The 17,390-nt window shown below is 51.5% G+C and overlaps 1 protein-coding gene across 1 annotated transcript; it reads left to right on the top strand.

Moving 5' to 3' along the window:
- Positions 1 to 8,234: 8,234 nt before the first annotated feature.
- Fabp3 (fatty acid binding protein 3) lies at positions 8,235 to 16,917 on the top strand. The gene is made up of 4 exons (XM_042677561.1): positions 8,235 to 8,390; positions 13,238 to 13,410; positions 15,352 to 15,453; positions 16,625 to 16,917. Exons 1-4 carry the CDS (start codon positions 8,318 to 8,320, stop codon positions 16,676 to 16,678), a joined length of 402 nt encoding a protein of 133 aa, XP_042533495.1. The 5' UTR covers positions 8,235 to 8,317; the 3' UTR covers positions 16,679 to 16,917.
- Positions 16,918 to 17,390: the final 473 nt, after the last annotated feature.

Below are 17,390 nucleotides of genomic sequence, written 5' to 3'. Positions count from 1 at the left end.
TTGTACCCAGTGTGAGGCCAAGCATCAAGCCAGAGGAGAGTCAAGTTCAGCAAGGAGAGCCTGAGCAAGCGAGCGAGTAGGTAAATGAGAGAGAGAGAGAGAGAATGTGTATATGTACATGAATGAGCTAGCTTGGCTAAAGGCCCAGGCCAAGTAGACAGTGAGAATATCTAGAAATAATCCCAAACCAGGCCTAATGCCCACATGAAGGGGTACAGGGTAAGGGCGAGACTCAGCCATGGGTGGGTAGAGACTGGTTCAGGCAGGCTGTGGCCCTGTTGCCTGGATCACCAGCCCTCTGGGTGTGTTAGCCAAAGTAGATGGACTTTGGCTAACTGCTGACACTCAGACTTCAGTGACCCTCAGTGACCAGTGAGTATTTTGGGCTAGGGCTGAGCATCACCTGCTCCCTTGGCCTCACTTGTAGGGCAAAGGGGAACCTGCCAGCCTGATGAAGGGCCAATTCTAAGACAGGACACCGGAAAAAATTGTCCTCTCTCTGCTCGGTCACCCTCTTCCCCACTTGGAAATTACTTTTTTGAGCCATGGATCATCAGTGCTGGAAGGATGAAGAGATTGGAAGCTTGATTCTCCCTCTCCCCCCATGGAGCTGGGGACCCTGAAGGGAAGAGCAAGGTCCAAGGTCACAAATGTAGGAAGAAGTGCAGGAGATAGACATTACAGGAAAAGGGCAGAATAGCAGTGAAGAGTTGGTCTGTTGAGTTCAGGTCCTGGCTTTCCTCTGAAATCTGGGAGAGGACTCACACACAGTTCCTGCATTATTACCAGGATGGAGATGAAAGACAACCACCACTGAGTCTAGCACTGGCCCAAGGAAAGGGATCCGTAGATTTTAGCTAGCACAACGACACAATCTCTCCAGGGGCTCCAGTCCTTCTAGAGGTAGACTTTTTCTGCTCACCTAGTATCCTTGTTTACTATGGAGTCCACTCATGCTGTTCCCCTAGACCTCCAGGCAAGCCCCTGACAATCTCAGGTCCTCAGAAAAGCGGGAGCCAGGCTATGGCCTTGGCTCTCTACCTGCTTCCTGGAACTTGCCTGGCCCTGGATTCCCAAGGCCAACATCCACCCTCTGCCAGCTCTCCTCATTCCAGAACATACAGTGGTCACATTTCCTCACCAACTAGGTTCATCAAGCCTCCTGGAACTTCCTGGATGTTTCTAGAATCTTGGGCAGACTGTTCCTGAACAGAGTGCACTCTGAGGTATGACCATTGTGCCATTAAGGCCAGGAGAAGGGACAGAAAATTAGGGGATAGAGGCCAGGCCACAGGGAGGGTAGATACCAATCTGGAAAGCAAACTACCCAATCTAATTAGAGATTATTTTAGATTTTGGCAGGGTAACTTCTTCATTTAAGGAGGAAACTGTAGTTTGAAGGGGGATGGGAGGAGGAAGCAGAGTCAACCCCAAGTCTGGGACTTTTTTCATTACTTCGTAGGAATAGCCCTGTCTTCAAAGAAAGTTGTCTTTGAGGTCCAGGCTACCAGGAACAACCAGAAGGGTGAGTCTTGCCTGAAGAACTCAGTCCCTTCTACATCCAACCATGGGTGCTGCAGGGAGAAAAGAGGACAAGAAGCAAGTTGAGAAGGAACAGAATTTTCGAGCAAAGAGAACCCTGGAGTGGACCAGTGGCTCTCTTTGCTGGAGAAACTAATGTTAAGCAACTACCCAAACACTTGCCAGGCGCCACGCACAGAAGAGGGCAACACAGGCCTGTTCAACCCTAGAGAGCCTCTGGTACTGACCTCCGAGAGACTCAGAGGTCAGTAGATTACATCAGAGCAGGGTCTGGGCCATGATGGGGGATACTGGGCTCCCCAGAGACTGGACAGTGAAGCTGAAAGCTTCATAGTGTTAACTAAAAGATGGTAGGGGCCAGGCACCGGTGGTTCAGGCTTGTTATCCTAGCTACTCAGGAGGCTGAGATCTGAGGATCTCAGTTCAAAGCTAGCTCAGGCAGATACATCTGTAAGACTTAACTCCAGTTAACCAGCAAAAAAGCCAGAAGTAGAAGAGTTGTTCAAGTGATAGACCACCAGCCTTGAGCAAAGAAAGCTAAATGAAAGCACAAGGCCTTGAGTTCAAGCCCCAGTACTGGTACTAAATAAATAAAAACAAAGGAATAAACAAAGAAAGAAATAAAAGATAGTAGGGGCTAGGCAGAAAGAGCATTGGAGGCAAGCAGCGGAAGATGAGCCTGGTGGCCTGGCAAAAGGGAAGTGGGTGCTGGAGAGGCAGCAGGTGCTAGGGCACTGGGCCATGACCTGAAACAGAACTTGTGCAAGAGAGATACAGCCAGGGAAAGAGGCTGGAAGAGAGATGACCTTTGCCCTGCATTCCCACCCATGTACACTGTCTCAGACTCTTGAGTCCTTGGGAGGCCAGCTAAGTACAGATCCTGATGGGTTAGTTTGTTTGTTTGGATAAACAGACCTAAAGAGATCATGATGCACCAGAGATCACTGGCTGGTATATAAGTAAGAGAGGCAGAACTAGAACTCAAGTCCAGAGCCCTTAAAGTTAGTGGAGCTAGTTCACTCACTCCTGACTCATTCATTTGAGATACTGAACTCTCTACCACCTTCCAGGCTTGATTCTCAGAGCAGGATTTTTGGTAATAGATTAGATCAATGAAACTGAGGAGAGCAGGCCAAGGAGTTTGGGCTCCCTTCTGTTAGTCACCGAGAGAGAAGGGTTGGTTTCTGGGAAGGAAGAAGACCCTTCTCCCTGGCTGCCACTGTTCCCGGGGCAGGGAAGGGCACTGCTCTCTTTCTGGGAGAGTGGTGGCCATAGGCAGCAGTTTCCCAGAAGTAAATTAGTGTTGAGTACACCTGTACCGATTGCCCCCATTTGTTCTCTCGGACCCACAGTCTCCCAAACTCTTGGGAAACAGGGAAGCAGGTTTCTTAACACAGAAGGAACACTCTCCCGTGGCGGCAGTTCCCTTCTGCTGTGCTGTGCTGTGCTCTCCTGTCTCCTTTGGGTTACTACTGAGCCAAGCACAGTGCCTGGCCCTAGGAGATGACCATTATAGTAGGCTGGACAGACTATTCTTTTTGTGTGTGTGTGAGGGGGAGGGGCCTTGAATTCAGGGCCTAGCAACTATCCTTAAGCTGTTATGCTCAAGGCTGGTGCCCTACCCCATGAGCCAGAGCTCCACATCCGGTTTTTTGTTTTTGCTGATCCTGGGGCTTCAACTCAGGGCCTGGGCTCTGTTCCCAAGCCTCTCTATGCTCAAGACTAGTGCTCTACCACTTGAGTCATAGCACCACTTCTGGCTTTTTCTGAGTAGTTTATTGAAAGTCTTATAGACTTTCCTCCTCTGGCTCGTTTTGAACTATAGTCCTCAAATCTCAGCCTCCTGAGTAGTTAGGATTATAGGCATGAGCCACCAGCTCCCTGCTGGACCAATTGTTGAAAGAGGAATAAGGAAGAGAGGATGACACTTACCTGTAATATCTGAAAGCAGCTCCAGGGCCTCAGGAGAAGTTGGCCACAGATCCTTTCTTATTGACTCAGGGTTTCACAGTGACTTGGTCATTTGACTGTCCTGGAAAGGAAGCCTGGAAGGGAAAAAGAGGAGGGAATTACCACTCACTAAATATTAGCTTATGTCAGCCTTACCAGTTATTCTCTTTTTCATTGATGCTGGGGATTGAATCCAGGACCTCATACATGCTACCCAACCCCATTTATTGTCTCCTGTAATCCTTAAGACAACCCTGAGAACCCTGTAATCCACTGAAGGGAAAGATGACTCAGGTCATAGCTAGTAAGTGTCAGGCCTGGGATGTAAAGTCAGGCTATGCATGCTATGCACCAGGGGAGTGGTTCAGAAGCTGGGGAAGAAGGATTACCTAAGACCTGCTGAGTCCATGGCCCCACTACCCATACTGGAGAAGAGAAAAACTCCCCGATGTAGGTATTAGGGATGTGATGAGGAGTATTATGGATGGTGGGGAGAAGGGTAAAATGAGGTCTCTGTGTTCCTAGATCAGAAAAGCCCCAGCTCAGCTGCTTTGGCCTCTGCCTTTAGGATCTCTCCCATGCTAGAAGCACGTTTCTGATGGAGGCATCCAGATGGCAGGGAGGGCCCAGGAAACAGCTGAACATGCTGAGCAGACCTCCTTCTGCTCCCCTCTCCATGGCCCCATGCATCATCCGGTGGAGCTGCCCCATCTCATTGGCTCCCTCCTAGTTACTCATCTCTCTTCTTCTCCATCTTCCCAGCCCACGGTTTCCATGGAAACAGAGCAGTGACATCCCCAAAGGGCCAGGGCTGGGGAAATGCTGCTCTTGACAAGCACTGGTGTTCTGCTGCTTGCCACATGTTTCAGGCTCATCTAGTTCTACCGAAGGCAAAAGGAGAGCAGGAAGAGAGACAAGGCGATCCCCCTCTCCCAGAGTAGTATTTGAGCAAGGAGGATGCAACCAGGGAGGCAGAGAAAAGTTCATACTTAGAAGGGAGGATGGAAACCATAAAGGAAGGAGTCAGCTTTGATGAGTGGATCAGAGTGGTCCCTGCAGCAGGGTAATTGGTCTGGGATGCCTCAAGACTCACATCTGCTGGTCGTGGCCACTCAGGCTTGCAATCCCAGTACTTGACTGAAACAGGAGGATCTCAAGTCTGAGGCCAGCCTGGGGTATGTAACAGACACTTCTCAAAAACAAAACAGACAATAATTGATGACACGATGGCAGTATGAGCAGCAGTGAGCATTTAAGCGAGCCATGCTCTGGACTTTAAGTGTAGTCTTGCTCTTGCTCCCTAAATACCCCCATTTTCAAAGATGAGAGTGGCTTACATCAAGACTCAAGGCCACACCACTAGTATCCAGTGGAATCAGGACCGGAACACAGATCTTCAGGGTAGTACCTGCCAGTCTGTCCACAGCTTCCCACGCCTGCAATAGAAGGGCTATGTAGAGACACTCCTGAGTGCCTGGCCTCTCAGTTGTCAGGAAAGGAGACCCTGTTCACACTCTAAAGGCTATGACCTTGAATTGGAAACTCTCCCCTCCATGGCATCTGCTCTGGTAGTGAGGTTATTGGGGCTCCATGCCCAGCCCTGAGGCCTGTCCCTGTTACTCTGGCAGAAATGAACTTCTCAGTTCTGGCAACTGGACTATTCAAAGGAATCAAAGCCTTAGGTAGGGGGTGTGTGTGAGAGAGGACTCTTCCTCACTTGCCTTCTTCCAGGAACAGAGGAAGAGAGGCATGCAGACAAACAGAGGTTTGCCACACAAACAGAAGGTTTGCCACACATACTACAGGCATGTGGCAGAGCTGGCCTGGCACCAGCGCTGACTGCTCTGTATCTACCCTAGACACCTTCTGCTGGCTGATGTACAGTTCACACCACACTCTCATGCTCAGGGCCTTCCTATGGTCAGGAGTTCACTTAAACTCCTCTTCCTCTGAGTCCCCAATTCAGAATGGGCTTCCCAGAGTTGTCACATGAGGAATGGTCCCTGTCTAATGGGTACTTAGAAAATGCTTTTGCTGAAAAGCACAGACTCCTGACTTGGGCCCACAAGGTACGTAAAGGCAGGAGAAAAACCTGGCATTCCTGCCCTCATTTCCTGTCTCCTTTGTCTTACAACTTTGGGTCAGACTCCTGCTTAGCTGTGTACATGGACATGTTACTATCAGCTAGCGGCACCTAACCCATCTCATCCCTTTAAAGGCAGAAGGCATACAGATCAGAATGACTGAGGCCTCTTCCTATCTGCTTTCACAGACCCCTAAGAGGTACCTACCTGAAATGTCTCTGGTCATTTCTGTAAGCTGCAGTCACCTTGGATTCCAGGAACAGAAGAGCTTTCAGACACATCACCTCATGATGAGGCCACCCCCAAACAAGGACAGTCATTGCATAGGAACTGCACTGTTGCCTCCAGCACTAGGGACTTCTTCTACCACCTTGCTGAACTAGAACTGAGATAGAGATCAACCAGTCCACAGTTTGACCAAGACTGCTGAATTATGCAGACCTCTCACCTCCTTCTCTGGGTGTTCCTCCACTTAAATCGAAAGTGCATGGCAGTACCCCCACGGTGAGCTAAAACACTTATTTTTCTGTCTTCCCCAGACTGTCATTTTGAGCCAGGTGCCAGTGGCTCACGCCTGTAATCCTAGCTACTTAGGAGGCTGAGATCTGAGGGTTGCAGTTCAACGCCAACCTGGGAAACCACCAGAAAACTGGAAGTGGAGCTGTGGCTTAAAGTAAAGCACTAGCCTTGAACAAAGGAGCAAAAGGACAGTGCCCAGGCCCTGAGTTCAAGCCCCATGACTGGAAACAAACAAAAAACTATCATTTTGATTAGGCAACTTTCATTTCTCTTGTTTACTTTCTTTGTAGTGACATGCTGGAGGCTATGGCATAGAACTCCAGTCACATCTGGAGGGGAGCTACTTGAGTGGGTGTCCTGTTCCCTGTTGTCTCTCTCCATAGCAAGGTGGGCACCACACAGGTGCTTTATTTGTTTTGTCTACTTATTTACTTTGAGTCAGGATCTTACTCAGGCCAACCATCATCTCTCCCTCCATCCTTCCACCTTATAGTCTCCAGTGCTGAGTGCTTTGATGACCGCTGAATTAAGCTAGGTGTTGTGGTACAGGTCTATAATCCCAGCACACAGGAAATGCAGACGGAAGGATCTTTTTCTCATCCCTCCCTCCTTGCTGAATTGAACTTAGGGCATGAAAGGATCCATGAAAGGATCTGCTACACCCGTGCCAGGGGACTATGCAGAGGTGGGCACAGGAGAAAGATTATTACAAGGTTTATTAGGGGTGCCATATGTCCCCGGGAGAGAGAGCACAGGAGGCCTCCGCTATTTAGGTAGCAGCAGGGTCTGGGGATAGGAAGTGAGGTAGATGGGAAATCAGGTGGGTCTGAGAAGAGAGAGAGAGGGGCCAGCATGTCTGGGTGGAGCTGAGGATTAAAGGTGGGCACAATGTTTACAGGGCATCTTGTCTGCTAGGCAAGCACTCTACCACTGGAGCCCCACCCCCAGACCTGGATGGCATGTTTGAGGATAGCCTGAACTATACAAAGGAAAGTAGAGAAGAGAGGGGAGAGGGGAGAAGAGGGAGGGGAGGAGAGGGGAAAGAGGGTGGGGGAGGATGTAAAAGTGATGAATTAATGAATCGGCTTTTGTGCAACTTCCTATAAAAGGAACGCCTATAAGGTTGGAAGGAAAATACCCCAACACCTAGTTCATGGATTTTGTTTTAAAAGCTTCGTGTGGCCAGGTACAAAAGTCAAAGCAAGGTGAGCCTTAATGTTATTTAAAGTGTCAAACAATTGCACAGTAGACTCTTTAAGAAAGGGAGCAGTCTGTGCCGGCCGCAGACTTGCTATCAGCGCCTGGAGGAACCATCTGAAGGTCCAGCATTTCCAGATGGCGAGGGAGAGGGGGAAAGACCTGAGCCCAGGGCTCGGAGAAGGGCGGAATACCTGCGCAGGGGCGGGGGGGGGGGGGGGGGGAGAGGAGGGGAGGGAAGAGGGGAGAGAGGAGGGAAGAGAGGAGGGGAGGGAAGAGGGGAGAGAGGAGGGGAGGGGGGAGGGAAGGGGAGGAGGAAAGGGGGCACCAGCGGGAGACATTCCGCGGGGAGGGGCAAGCACGTGTGGGGCAGGCACGTGGGAAGGGTCACGCTTCGTCCCAGAGCAGGTGAGGACACGGGGGCGGCTCTCAGCCACCGCGGGGCCCGGGGCCCGGTGCCCGCGGCGGGCGGGAGCGGGCTGGGGCCTTGGAGCCAGCGAACAAAGACTTGGTGTCTGGGATCGGGCTCACCTACTAAGCGTGACCTTGGCAGCCCCCCCCCCCGGCCTCGGGCTGTCCACGCGCGTGAGGACAGCGGTGTCAGTGTCACCAGCATCCAGCAGTGCCCAGCACGGGTTTCCATTCTCCTCCAGCCCCGTCTCGGGGAGGCACGGCGCGAGGGAGGAAGCGGCGGCCGGCGTGCGCCCGGGCCGTGCCTCGAGCTTCCCTTGTGGAGGAGGCCGGTCCTGCCCGTGTGTGCGCGCGCGCGCTGGCGCGGGGGGCACCGGCGGGCCGGGGCGCCTCCCCCACCCCGGCCAGCCCCTCGGGGCAGCGCCCGCCCCGGGCTTCCTATTTCGGGAGCCCGGGGTGGGGGAGGTGAGGGGGTGGGGCGGGTGGGCCGCGGCTCGTCACGTGATGGCGGGGCTATTTAAAGCCACCCGCTGTGGCCGGGAGCCGCTGGCCCGGGACTCCCTGCTCTCCATCCCACTCGCCCCCAGTGCCTTGTCAGCGCAGCCCAGCTCACCATGGTGGACGCCTTCGTGGGCACCTGGAAGCTAACGGACAGCAAGAATTTTGATGAGTACCTCAAGTCTCTGGGTGAGCCGGCCAGCCGCGGGGCTCAGGGCGCGGGGCCGGGGAGCGGCTGGCTGCGCGCCCCGCGCCCCCGCCGGCGGGCTCCGCGCGCCTGCCTCCTGCGTCCCGCGGCCCGCACGCGGGAAGGGCACCCAACCCAGGCAGGGATGTGCGGGGAGGAGGCCGCTGTGCGCTGGTGCTGGGTACCCCCGTGCTTTCTAGGAAGCGGGGGTACCGGATCTGGACTGGGAGGAGGTGGATGGATCGAGCGCGCGAGCGCGCAGGAGGCTGGGGAAGAAAATTAACAGAGACACGGGTGGCCAGGAAATTGGAGTGGGGATGGGGGTGGGGGCCCGCGGCTGAGTCTGGAAAGGGAATGGAGTAGACAGGGAGTGTGGTATCCCCCAAAACAGGAGGTTCAGTAAGAATAGGTGAATAGATTGTGGGTGAAGAGACCAGGGTTAGGGAAGGTGCCCTCCTTCTCACCACGCTGACCTTGCCTCCCCGCCCGTTCCCTCCCCCCTCCCGTAAGTAACCAAGACTTACTGGAGTCTAGTGATAGGGTGTGGCTAGAGGCCCATCACCACCCAGGCTTTCCCTGCTGGCCTGTTCAGTGCAGAACAACCACTGGACGTCTGCGGTGCAGCAGAGGTTCCCAGAGTAAAGCCTAGACCTGTTAAAGGGTCACTAGCCTAGGAGGAGGTAGAAAGCAGTGTGGTTGGTGTTGGCATGGAGAACAGTTTCTAAGAATCTTACAAGTAAAGGACCTTGGAGCTCTCATTCCTGGACTATTGAACAGTGAAAGGTCCAAGGATGGAAAGTTGTCATTAAAAAAAAAAATTCCAAGCCAGGTGACCGTGGCTCACCCCTGTAATCCTAGCTATTCATGAGGCTGAGATCTGAGGATTGCAGTTCAAAGCCAGCCAGGGCAGGAAAGTCTGTGAGACTCTTATCTCCAATAAACCACCAGAAAACTGGAAGTGGTGCTGTGGTTCAAGTGGTAGAGACTCACCTTAAACTGAAGAACTGAGGGACAGCACCCAGGCCTAGAGCTCAAGACCCATGACCAACCCCCCCCCCCCCAAAAAAAAAATCCCACAGCAGAACTAAGATGAAAACAGGATCTAGAGCTACAGCCCACAGCCCTTCTGGCTACACTGTAGGCCCCAGGAGAGGGAGGGGTGGTATGAATTGCTTACCCAGAGGCTGGCTGAGCTGCTCTCCTGGTTTGGGATAGGATGATGGCATCCTTTCCCTAACATTCCTGGCTGCACTGTCCTAGTTCACCAGCCCTGAAGAGTGAAGACTGGGCAGGACTGGTAGTCACTGTTGTGCTAGGTCGCAGGACTTCCTCCAAAGGAAACAGGCCTGGATCACAGAAGATAGGAAAAGTGTGTCTAAGGATCGGTCTCCCCTCCACTTCTGGTCCTATCCTGGACAAGGCTTAGTGTAGCTGTGGAGGCCCTAGCTCTCAGTGGAACCTATCTCATCTTGGGGCATGGTGCCCAGTGGTTCTAGGGAGGCAGCCATTTGGGGGGGACAGTATTGGGGGGTTTGGACTCAGAGCAAGGTGCTCTATTAACCCAGGAGACTGAAATCTTTATTCTTCTAGCCTAGCTGGGATGAAAGGTATGTACCACCATACCTATTCTTTATTGGTTACTGCCTGGGCTGGCCTCAAACAAATGATCCCTTCTAGGATTTCACTGAGCAACAGTAAGGCAGCAATTCTTCCATTCTCCTTCTTCTTCTTGATGGTACTAGGGTTTGAACTTTTACCAGGATTTGTTTTGTGCCAGTACTGGGGCTTGAACTCAGGGTCTAGTCACTACCCTTTAGCTTTTCTTTTTTTTTTTTTTGTCGGCCGTGGGGCTTGAACTCTGGGCCTGGGTGCTGTTCCTCAGCTCTTCAGCTCAGGGCGAGCGCTCTACCACTTGAGCTACAGCGCCACTTCCGGTTTTCTGGTGGTTTATTGGAGATAGGAGTCTCACGATCTCTCCTGCCCGGGCTGGCTTTGAACCGCGATCCTCAGATCTCAGCCTCCTGAGTAGCTAGGATTACAGGCGAGAGCCACCAGCGCCCGGCCCCTTTAGCTTTTCTATACGGGGCTGGCACTCTACCAATTTGAGCCACATAGTTCCACTTCCACTTTCTGCTGGTTATTTGGAGGGTCTCATGAACTTTTCTCTCCAGGTAGGTTTCAAACCTCAGTCCTCAGATCTCGGTCTCTGGAGTAGCTAGGATTATAGGCATGAGCCATCAGTGCCAGGCTTATACTGGGATTTGAACTCAGGAACTTGTACTTGCTCAGCTAGTGCTGTCACTTGAGCCACACCTCCAGCCCAACTTTTGTGTTGGTTATTTTGGATATGTAGTGTCTCCGAGATCCAGGTTGGCCTCCTAACAAAGTTCTCCAGATCCCAGTCTCCTGAGTAGCTAAGATTACAAGAGTGAAATATTGGCACCCAGCTAGGGCAATTTTGTTGTTGTTGTATTGGCAGTATCATGGTTTGAAATCAGAGACTCGACTGGCACTCTACTACTTGAGCCATGCCTCCAGCCATTAGACAACCATACCTTTTTTTTTTTCTGGTTGTGGTTTTTGAACTCTGGGCCTGGGCACTGTCCCTCAGCTCTTAGCTCAAGGTGAGTGCTCTACCACTTGAGCCACAGTGCCACTTCCAGTTTTCTGGTGGTTAATTGGAGATGAGACTCTCACGGACTTTCCTGCCCGGGTTGGCTTTGAACTGCGATCCTCAGATCTCAGCCTCCTGAGTAGCTAGGACTACAGGTGTGAGCCACCAGCACCCAGCTAAGACAACCATTTTTAAGAATTCCTAGGCAACTGCTAGGGAAACTGGACTGTCAAGGTTTTGTTCTCAAAGAGAACACAGGGTCAAACACCTGAGTCCCTGAGCTGAGTTGTGGCAGCCATATCAGCCTTGTTCCCTTATGCTGCTCTAATATGGACTAGAGAACAGATCTCCAGAAACCCCACTATGTTTGCACAGCTTTTGTGTATCTATGCACTGTGGGGGTCTGAAGCCAGCATCGGGCATGCTAAGCACATGCTCTCCTATGTGCTTACTGAACAGCACATCTAGCCCAGGGCAGCTTAGGTTAGGAAGCCAAAATTCCAGCCAGCCAGCTTTCCTCACCACACAAATGGAAAGGTTAAGGCTCACTAAAGCAAAAAGCCCACGCAGCTCTCAGTAAATAGCTTTGGCTTCATTCCTAATTGGAACCCACCTCTTTTAAGTCTAAATTCTGTCAGCCAGTTTGTTTAGTTTCTCTTGGGACAGCATAAGTATTTTCTTCCTAAAACACTCCCACCTCGAAGTAGGCTCTAGGCAGACAGTTCCTAGTTCAGTGATGAAGCCCTGCTTTGTGCTAGACTATGTGGCTGGCGCAACTCTGCTACCATGAGGCAAAGCCAAGTCAAGGTTCCCAGCCGAAAGGCCTGTGGGCTGCATCAGCATTTGGGACAGTAGAAGCCCCTCTGGCCATAAACCCAGGTTTCTCAGCCTCTGCTAGAGGCCCAGCTTTACCAGAGGTCACAGACACATCTGGGAACCTTTGTGCTTGGACTGAATGCAGGCTGTGCAGAGCAAGACAGTAGGAATAGGTGGACACTGAAAATCTAGGTTAATTACTCCTATCTTGGACCAGACACCTTGCTTATTGAGCATCATTTGTAAACTGAATCATAAAGCCTACTCTCAGGGCTTGTCTCAGCACTAAGTGCAACACTATGGGGAGTGTATATAGTGCACCTTCCAGCAAGCACTGTGATTGGCACCTTCAGAGAGCTGACACTCCACTTCACCATACTGGCCTCACCTCAGCCTAGGAATGGAGCTAAGCACACTGCTTATCCTTGCTCCAGCCCACAGGTAGAACTGTCCAGGTGCCTGGTGCTCTGCCTCAGGTCATGGTGCGGCTGGGCAGTTAAAAGGGCTCTGGAGCCTAAAGAGCCCAGGGCTTCAGTCTTATTTGTAACCTGGGCTTATATCCAGCTCAGTATTTAAATCTACAAAATGGAAATAAAATATCAGCTCTTCAAGGGGACAGGAAGGTCTGAGCCAGGTAGCATATTTTGGAGTCTTACCATCCAAAGTAGTCAATACCTTATTCTCATCTCGGCAACTTTACTAACTTGATGTAGCAGGCCTGTTTCCTATCTGTCTACTGGGCACACGGAACTGAGGGAGACTGAATAAAATAGCCACACAAAGGCTCTGAGAGTGGAGCTGGATGCTCATACCTGTAACCCCAGCTACTCAGGAGGCAGAGACTGTGGGGAGGGAGGCTCAGGTTCAGATCAGCCTAGGCAAAATGTAAGATTCCATCTTAACAAATAAGCTAGGTGAGGTAGTTCACTCCTATGATTCCAGCTATTGGGATGCAAAAGCAGGAGGATCAGAGTCTGAGGCTGACTCCGGAGAAAAACTTAAGCCTGTGTCTGAAAAATGCCTAAAGCAAAAAAGTGTGGCTCAAGTAGCAGAGAGCCTGCCTAGCAAGCATGAGGCTCAACTTGAGTTCAAACTCCTGCCAAAAATAAATACTTTGTGTGTGTGTGAGTCCGGTCATGGGGCCTGAACTCTGGGCCTGGGCACTGTCCCTCAGCTCTTCAGCTCAAGGCTAGCACTCTACCACTTGAGCCACAGTGCCACTTCCAGCTTTTTTTGCTTATGTGGTGCTGAGGAATCGAACCCAGGGCCTCATGCATGCAAGGCAAGCGCTCTACCACTGAGCCACCTTCCCAGCCCAATAAATACTTTTTTCCTGACAGCAGTTACTCTTCGAGTTTTTGTACAGTGCCTCCCTGCCCAAGCTCCTATACTCCTAACCTTCCCTTTCCCCACCCTCAGGTGTGGGCTTTGCTACTAGGCAGGTGGCATGTATGACCAAACCTACCACAATCATTGAGAAGAATGGAGACATTATCACCATAAAGACTCACAGCACCTTCAAGAACCTGGAGGTCAGCTTTCAGCTGGAGGTGGAGTTTGACGAGACCACAGCTGATGACAGGAAGGTCAAGGTGAGTGAGAGGAATGAGAGGGGAAGGGGAGGAAGAGGGTGCTGAGACCCTGAAGGGACTGACTGGCTGGCTGGCTGCTAGCTTCCTTGATGCTGAACACTGAGGGTTTAAGTAAAACAAGGTCACAAAGCTGCTCAGTGCTGGGGTGCCCCAGGGCCCAAGTTGGTGGTTCTCCTCCTCTCCCTTTTTGGGAAGCCCTGCTGGCTGCTGTGGAGTGGGCAGCACCTGGAGCCAGGATGTTCTTCTAACCTCAATGTCTCTGAGGCCCCAGCTGGGTGACCTTGTGCAAGGTATGCAGCCCTGGCTTGCTTCCCTCTTCCATAGATGGAGGAGTTATGTGGTCATGGCTGTGACCTCAAGTGCTTTAGGAACGATGCCCAGAAGCCAGGGCCCTTTCCTGAGAGAGGTCATCCAGGCCTCTGGCAACAAACATGGCACCGGGCAACAAGAGGCTGAGCCCTACTCAGGTGCTTCCTCTTCTGCAAGCTGAAGCTCCCAGGTTTTGCCAGTGGTGAAGATAGGCAGAGCTATGCCCTAGAATGGGTATTCATGTGGTCCTGGGTATCTGCTCCGTTTCCCAGGGGTGGCTGGGAGGCACATACCTCCAGTTTCAGCCGTCAGCCCATGGCGCCTGTCTTGGCAGCTTGCCTCAGGCATCCAGCACTGGGACTGGCGGGGAGAGAAAACCAGGAGCCTTGCTTTGACAGGGCAGCCCTACAGCAGCATCCTCTACCCCATGACCCTGAAATTCAGCTCCTCACTGTTTCCTCTTCCTCTCAGTTGCCTCCAGGAACAGGGCAGGGGCTGGTCTGCTTACAAAGGAAGAAGAGCTATAGCCCAGCCTGGGATCACACAGCAGGTTGGCAGTAGAGCTGAGATAGTGCCCAAAGATGGTAGCTTCCCTAGGATGAAGGTGGCTGCCAACCACAGAGGGCAAGAACCCCAATGAAAAACTATGGCCTTCTATTGGCCAATCTAATCTGAGTGGCAAAAACATAGGGGAATGAGAACCAGGAGTAACGTGGTATACAGATAGGACAGCAAGAAATGAGTGACCCCAACATATTTATAACCTTCACAGTCTCCTAGTGAACCCTGTTAAGTCAAGGCTCTTGAGACTGGCATATCCCCCCTAAATTCCTAGAGGAGACCTGGGAGAGCTGCCAATGGGAACCAGCTGATGCATGCTGGCAGCACCCAGAGGTCTAAGAGAGCTTTTGAGCCAGGGCTAAGGAACACTCCAAGGACAGTTCTGAGACCTTGCCCGCTGAAGGGAGTACATGACCAGAAGTGGAAGTCCTTTAGAAGAATCTTCTAAGGAATTTAGACATTTGGAAGTGGTGCTATGGCTCAAGTGGTAGAGCACTTGTCTTAAGCTGAAGAGCTGAGGGATAGCACCCAGGCCCAGAGTTCAAGTCCCACAACCGACCAAAAAAAAAAAAAGGAATTTAGACATTTGAGCAATGACAGACACAAGGCTGGAAATTCCCAGGACTCCTCCACAGTATCCTTCTCAGGGACAGGGACAGGTTCTTTATACGAGGGAACTGGGGCCATGGCACTTACACATAACAAGTGATCCTTATTTATTTTTATTGGTGCCAGGGTCTCACATATGCTACACCTTACCTCAGCACAAATGCCTCCATTTTGGAGGATCATGGTACTTCTAGGCGGGGCACTCTTCCTCTGCCATGTTTCTATGTATTCTCTATGTATTCCCTATCTTAGGCCCCTCCCCTCGTCAGTCAACTGTGGACCAGAGGCTGAGGGCAACCTGAACATCCGACTTTGGCTAGGATGGAGGCGGGCTGTCTGAGCTCTGCTCCTGGCACTGTCACTAGAGTTGGGGTCAGAGGTTGTCTTCTGTGGCCCTGAACCCATCCTGCCCCTCAATCCTGGCTTAAGATCACTGCTCACGCCTCAACCCTCTTTCCACAGTCCATTGTGAGGCTGGATGGAGGCAAACTTATCCATGTGCAGAAGTGGGATGGGCAAGAGACAACGCTTGTGCGGGAACTAAGTAACGGGAAACTCATCCTGGTAAGACGGGCAAGTTGGGAGCCTCTGCTGCTTAGTCTACACTGCCCCCTCAACAAAGCCTGTTCTACAAAGTCAAAGCCTCCCTGAAAGGCACCACAGATGGGATAGGAGAGGCAGGGTCATGACTTTGGCGTCACAATGGGCTAAGATTAAAGCTTCACTTTTTGTGAGAGTGTAAAATGAGCAATCAATCACCAAAGCAACCTTTGCAAGCTGCAGAGAACTCTGGAAGAGATCGTGTGTTCATAGCAGACAGCATCAGGGAGGTGGGAGGAACAGAGGTGACCCACAGCCTTAATTTCTCCCTCCTGTTGCTGCCTCACCCCCCTCCAGGCAGAAAGCAGGGCTCTCTAGAAGCAGCTCCCTCTTCCCATCCCAGCATCCCTGCATGATCACGTGCAGGGCAGGCTGGTGATCCAGGAAGGCACTGACTGGCAGGAGCCCCTCTATCCCAGGCCCACCTCTCAGTGTGTGGTTGATGTCGGGGATCACAAATCTGGGGACTGTACTTGGACCCAGGAGCAACCACTTGGTGGGCCTCTGCACTGCTGACATCCTTGGGTCAGCAGAATGTGCTGATTGCCTTCTGGCACTCATATGAAGCTGGGGTCCTCAAAGGGTTGGGAGTGAGGGGTCCAGCTTTGTGGGGATATAAAATACAAGACCAAATACTCGTTGGTCACTCTACAGTGAGATCATGCACTTGACTCTATATGCCAGACTGAAATGAGGCTCAGGGCCTGGGTCCTGATACTGCCCCGAGTTTGGGGGAAGGGAGAGTTGGCACCTTACTTAGCACAGTTGCTTCTCAAGTGTCTCTGACTCTTTTGTGAGGCTGAACCTGCTAGGAGGGTTCTCTACCATTGAGCCATGTCTCCAACCCTCTTTGGACACTTCCTTCATCTCTGTGTACTATGTGCCAGGCACTATCTTCCATGCTAAGCTTGAAGGAAGCTGAATGGTAGAAGAAGAGGAATGCCTCTTTCTAGGTTCATTTTCCACACCTCTAAAACAGGATTATGATGCATATTTTTAAAAGACTTACATCAGAACAAACACATGTCAGGTGCCCTGCACACAGCAAGACCTCAGGTGATGATCACTGGATAAGGGGAGAGGGGATGCGAGGCCCTCCTTGCTCCACCCCATCTGATTCTGTCTTTCCTTCCAGACACTCACCCATGGCAGTGCAGTGAGCGTTCGAACCTACGAGAAGGAGGCATGACCTGCCACACCATCATGGACTGCCCCTTTGCCAACTGGCTCAGCACCACATTGCCTCATATTTTTCCTCTGGCATTTTATATAAATCTACTTTGGTTGGGGAATTCCTTGGGGTCAAGTGGCACCAGTTTAGATCGAGTTCCTCCTCCCACTGTGTATGTGTTTTTTTTGTTTTCTAAATGATATCCAAAGTACCAAAGGGTACTCTGAGGTCAATAAAGCAGAACAAAGGCCACCCCAGCACCATTTGCTGTTCGTGACATGGCTCTGAGAATCATTTCCCCTGTGTGGCTGCCTGAAGGCTCTCTGGAAGAAGCCCTGGATGAGAAGCTGAAATGGACTAATGTCTCAGGGCCAGCAAGTCAGACTGTCTTACACATTCAATAATGGAATAGCTCCACCTAGATGTCATCTTAAATGAGCTAGTTCCCTCAGTGCTGCAGCTTCCCCAAGCTGCTCTTGTTCTAATGACCTTGGGTCTAGCTCTCTAGGGACACAGGATCCAGGCTTGTACCACTCTGGTGGGAGATCATTACTGCCTAAGAACCAATGCTCAGCTCCCACCTATGCCTCAGGCTAGTACCCGAGGTTCCAAACTCTTCCTTGTTCTCTAAAGGACTCTGGGGAAAAGGTCATCTGATTGGTAAAGAAGACTCTGGGGTAAAAGGTCATCTGATCAGTGCTGATGGAAGGGCTTAAAAGTGAGCTCCCAA

Source organism: Dipodomys spectabilis, unplaced genomic scaffold (genome assembly GCF_019054845.1).
Source record: "Dipodomys spectabilis isolate Male_0828 unplaced genomic scaffold, ASM1905484v1 ptg000002l, whole genome shotgun sequence".
Taxonomy (NCBI): domain Eukaryota; kingdom Metazoa; phylum Chordata; class Mammalia; order Rodentia; family Heteromyidae; genus Dipodomys; species Dipodomys spectabilis.
This window is presented reverse-complemented; position numbering and strand designations above follow the sequence as displayed.

Excerpts from the sequence above, each read along its gene's own strand:
- Fabp3 (XM_042677561.1), top strand. The coding sequence starts at position 8,318 with ATGGTGGACGCCTTCGTGGGCACCTGGAAGCTAACGGACAGCAAGAAT. Across the intron at positions 8,391-13,237 it reads TGAGTACCTCAAGTCTCTGG|GTGTGGGCTTTGCTACTAGG; the intron begins GTGAGCCGGCCA and ends CCCCACCCTCAG. Across the intron at positions 13,411-15,351 it reads CTGATGACAGGAAGGTCAAG|TCCATTGTGAGGCTGGATGG; the intron begins GTGAGTGAGAGG and ends CTCTTTCCACAG.